General features: G+C 41.3%; 2 protein-coding genes across 2 annotated transcripts in view; both read left to right on the top strand.

Moving 5' to 3' along the window:
- LOC106323089 overlaps positions 1-4,543 on the top strand; it is a 13,384-nt gene that overhangs the window by 806 nt on the left and 8,035 nt on the right. The gene's annotated exons all lie outside the window — the stretch shown is intronic.
- LOC106323090 lies at positions 9-1,094 on the top strand. The gene is made up of 3 exons (XM_013761264.1): positions 9-262; positions 363-596; positions 672-1,094. The coding sequence occupies exons 1-3, from the start codon at positions 169-171 to the stop codon at positions 956-958; spliced, it is 615 nt and encodes a 204-aa protein (XP_013616718.1). The 5' UTR covers positions 9-168; the 3' UTR covers positions 959-1,094.

The following is a 4,543-nucleotide window of genomic DNA, read 5'->3' as shown; positions in this document are numbered from 1 at the left end:
GAGTTACATAGGGTTCTGCACTGTTTGAAATCGAGGGGTCACAATGTTCTCCTAGTAGAGCTGCCACCTGATGAAAAGTGTCTTTTTAGTGTTGACTCTCTACTTAAGAATTCACGATTTTTGGGTGGAGGAAAGCCTAGAGCCAAAAAAGAGTTAACTCCTGAAGAGATGCGGCCTCTGTATGACTCGGAGGAGGAGGAGGAGGAGGATGGTAGTTATGATGTTAGCGATCTCTCCAACCAGAAAATGTTAGATTTCTCAGGTAAGACCATCTTAAATTGTTTGTTTGTTTTAGATTTCATCTGTCATTTTTTAAAATTATAAATGGTATTTAATCTCCCTCCCTCTTTTGCATCGCTCAGAGCGTATCAAACACGTCAAAGGGCCTAGGACAGTCGTCTTCTGGGACGCCATTGATTGCCCATTCCCTCTTTGTTTCTCTCCTGAACAGATCTTCCAGAAAATCAAATCAGTTCTTATGAAAAAAGGTACGAATGATAATATTACAATCTGGGCTTATGTCGATGAACGGTCTTGGAGGGATAAGTGTCTGGGTAACAAGACTTGGGATTCAAGAATCTACTTTCTTCCCGCAGGTGAATTCCAACCTTTTTCTTTGTGTGTATGTAATCTATATATGTTGATGTTTTTTCTCTTTTTTTTTTATCCAGGGGATAGACGTGTCAGAATGTTAAACGACATGTATCTACAGTGTAGAGACGCTCCTCTGCACCATTGTCCAGGACTTTTGATCCTAGTCTCGAATCATTTCTCAGGTGACCCCTTCTACATGGAGTTGTTTGAGGACATGCAGCACAAAAATTACCATCCTTTCTTGATAACTCCGAGGGAGCACAGCAACATATCAGAAAGCCCTGATGAATGGCCACAGTCTCTATTTGCTCGCAAAAGCTCACAAGGGCCTCTTCCCAAAAAGCCTAAACTGGATGCTGCTTAAAGTAGCACATGCCCAGGGCTGATGATACTCTGGTTATTATGATGTTGGATCTTGCTTGCTTCACAAGATCTATTGTTGCATCCTGATATTTATATCAAAAACTCTTGTTCTTATTTTGGGTTTACGCTTTTGTTTATTTTAAACTGCAAACTCTGTTGTGACAAATTTTATTGGCTACACTATCCTTGCTGCTGGCCAAGGAGTTGAACATGCAAGGAAAAGATAGATTTTTCTTTAAAGAGAAAGTGCTAATGATGAAATTGGCTTGTGGCAAAGCATAATCAAGCATCCATTCCTTATTCACATTGTTCCATCCCTTCACTCTTTTCTCCTTAGTCTATAGGCTCTTCACTGACTTGAGAGCTTCTTTCTAATAGTTCTCTAGAACAGAGGAGTTTCAAGCATAACCAAGGAAGTCTGGCTCCAATACAATGGCAAGATCAAGGAAAAGGTCAATTGTCAAAAACTCACAAAAGGTAATCAGATACCTTCGTTTCAAGGGAGTTTCAAGCAAAGGTCAAGGAACTCCGGTAGTAGGACAAATGCAAGGTCAAGAAAGTTAAGTGCCTTCATCTCAAAAGAGTTACAACCAAGGCCAGGGGACACCAAATCCATGTACAAAGCCAAGGTCAAGGAGGTCAAACACCCTTCTATCATATTGGTTATAGCCAAGGGCAGGGGGCTCATCTCAAGGATCACCAAGCAGTTACTCCCAAGGAGGGAGCAGTACCCAAGGGCCATCAGCTTTTCGAAGTTAATTATACCACTTTTTTTTTTTGAAACACAACTTTCATTAATACTCAAACATTCCAACTACAAATAAGGAAGGAGTTTAACCAAACTCTAACAACAAATAATAAAGCATACAAGCTAAAAGTAGAGAAACCTCTAAGATAGAATGACAGCGAACTCGAAGCATGGCTCGAAAGCGTCGGAGCAAGACTCACAGCAGTGCTAGAGACTTGAAATTTAGTCACTTTGTATCGTGACGTTAAGATCCAATCTGCACCTTGGAATATCGTCGAAACGACATCCGTTGCATCTTCAGGCCCCGAACGGACCGCTACACAAGATGAACAAACGGCTATAGATAAAGATACACACCTCCATTTAGTGTTTGGGGGGAAAACATTTCTCATAACTGAGGCATGGGGTAATACGGCTCGCATCTCCTGAGAGAAGTATGATAGTAATGAAAGTGGTGTAGATTGTCCCGATGACCCCACCGGTAAATAGAAACTTCGAAAACTCTTCTTATAAGAGAGATATCAACAGTTTCGGTAATATTTTCAGTGAACCCACCGAAAAATATTAGCAAGTTGGACCAAATGACCAAACTCCCCCACACAAATGTGAACTTTGAAACCGACAGACTTCTAAGAAGTGGGCTGACCTTTTTATAACCCTTAATGGGCCAGGCCCAAATAGTTATGTTGCTAGGGTTTGGGTCACCAAATTGTACGCAGCCGAGGCTACGTGTGGAGGAGATGAAGAGCGCAGCGGGGCTGAAGCTGGTCTCATCGGAGTGAACGGTTTGCGCAGCAAAGCAGATCGGAGAAGAGATGTAGCCTTTGATAGTACAGAAGCTCTCGCCGGAGTAACAGTCAAGATGGACGTCTGACGGAGTAATGCTGATGAGGGCGTGAAGAGGAAAGCACAACCTCATTGTACCTCGTGCTTTTTGAACTGCTCGTCGGATTAAATGTGGAACCCCGCTGACACTGGACGCCATCTCGGGAGCAGAGGTAAGGAGGAGGTGTTGCTGTGAATAGGAATGGGATTGTCGGAGCATTTCGTCAGGCTCGAGTCTGTTTACGGGTGCGGATGAGCAGAGGCTGCGACTGCTGAAGAGCAGAGTACACGAGTGGAAAGAGATGGTATAGGAATGAGCCGCGGTGCTACTTGACCGGGCTTTCCGGGAGCCCCCAGAAAAAGGTACTGTTCCGGTTGGTTCGAGCCAAGGCCCTGAGACCACGAAGATCTGAACAGAGGGTGGCAGCGCCAAACGATGAACAGAGGATGCAAGAGTGGACATCATAACAGTAAGAAAGAAGAACTTGAAAGTGAAGCAGAGGGAGAGAGATGATGGACAGTCCCGACGCCGGCGAGGAAAAACGTCACCGGCGCCGGAAGATACAGATCTGAGGGTTGCCTCGATTTTAGTGCTTGGGAGCGTTCCTGAGGGTTTATTAGACTAATTATATATACCACATTTATTAACTTTATTTTGCTAACAAAAGTTTGTGTGATGTAATTAATACCTAAATTTATATTTTCGCGACAATATGCCAATCAAATATATAATTGATGATTAAAACCATTTAATAGAAAAATAAATCCAAATTCTATTTTGAAAATATAATAATTAGATTTTAAAGTAATTCTATATTGAAAATATAATAATTAGATTTTAAATATAAAGACTTAGTGAGGAAAATGCTTGTTCGGGATTCCAGAGACTAACTGCACACCAAGTTTTATGTAAGTTATTTCGATCTGAAACCTTTTCTGTTAGTTCCAATGTTACATAGAACATAAATTCGTCATGTAGAGTAAATTTGTTGCACCATGGTTCTATCTGTCATAAAGTTTTGCTTGTGAACAGGTCAGGTCACCCATGGGTACAAGTCGACGGGGTGGCTCCAGACAAACCTCTGGATTCTCTGAGCCGTATGAAGCTTTTCTCTGCAATGAACAAGTTCAAGAAAATGGCTCTTAGAGTAAGCAGCAGATTTTCCAATGCTAAACAAAGTCTAAAAACTAGCTGTAAGTTCTTCATCTGGTCCTTATCATACACTTCTACGTTTTTTGCTTGGATATGTAATTCCTCTGCTATCATGTCTGTCAATGTGAATGTGAATTTTGGCTGATGTGGACAACAGTGGAACAAATAGACCACAAAGAGTTCATAGCGGCAACATTGCATCTAAACAAACAAAAATATATATATATAGAGAGAGAGAGGATGATAGGTACTGAATGCTAGTGTTGACGTGGCTAAGGGTTGCTCAGCTGGCAAGAAGAAGGAGATGGTAGTTAGAGATCAGAAGATTAGAGACAGAGTATAAATAGACTTCTTTACCTTTACTGTTAGATCATCTTTGATTTTGGGGATCATTAGGCAAATCAGAGAAGTGTCTCTGCCTCTGAGGAAAGTTCATAGAGGCTTCTCTCTGGATTTGAAGGACCTTGGCGTTAGGGTTCATAGTCTTCACGTCTTGGTATTGTTACGGTTCATACGATAAGCAATAAGAGTGACTTTTCCATTTTAGAGTTCTCATAGAAACCAGAAATAGACTATGAGGAGACTTACTCCCCTGTGGTGGATGCAACTACATTATGATATCTAATCAGTGTGGCCGTTATCAGAGGACCATTTGTTATATTATCTAAACTTATATAACACCGGACGAGCTTCAACAAGCTTGTGAGGAGTTTGGTGTTGAGGATGTCCGCATAGAATAAATGATAAGCTCCTTTACACCTTTTATCATCTCATCATATGACTTGAATAATCTTGCCTACAATACAATGTTAGGCTTCTAGAAGTCCTATTAGTAACCTGGTCATTTTCAAGAAAAAACG

The sequence above is a fragment of the Brassica oleracea genome, chromosome C2 (genome assembly GCF_000695525.1).
Source record: "Brassica oleracea var. oleracea cultivar TO1000 chromosome C2, BOL, whole genome shotgun sequence".
Taxonomy (NCBI): Eukaryota; Viridiplantae; Streptophyta; class Magnoliopsida; order Brassicales; family Brassicaceae; genus Brassica; species Brassica oleracea.
This window is presented reverse-complemented; position numbering and strand designations above follow the sequence as displayed.

Coding starts and splice junctions, on each gene's coding strand:
- LOC106323090 (XM_013761264.1), top strand. CDS start 169: ATGCGGCCTCTGTATGACTCGGAGGAGGAGGAGGAGGAGGATGGTAGT. Junction 263..362: donor GAAAATGTTAGATTTCTCAG/GTAAGACCATCT, acceptor TGCATCGCTCAG/AGCGTATCAAACACGTCAAA. Junction 597..671: donor AATCTACTTTCTTCCCGCAG/GTGAATTCCAAC, acceptor TTTTTTATCCAG/GGGATAGACGTGTCAGAATG.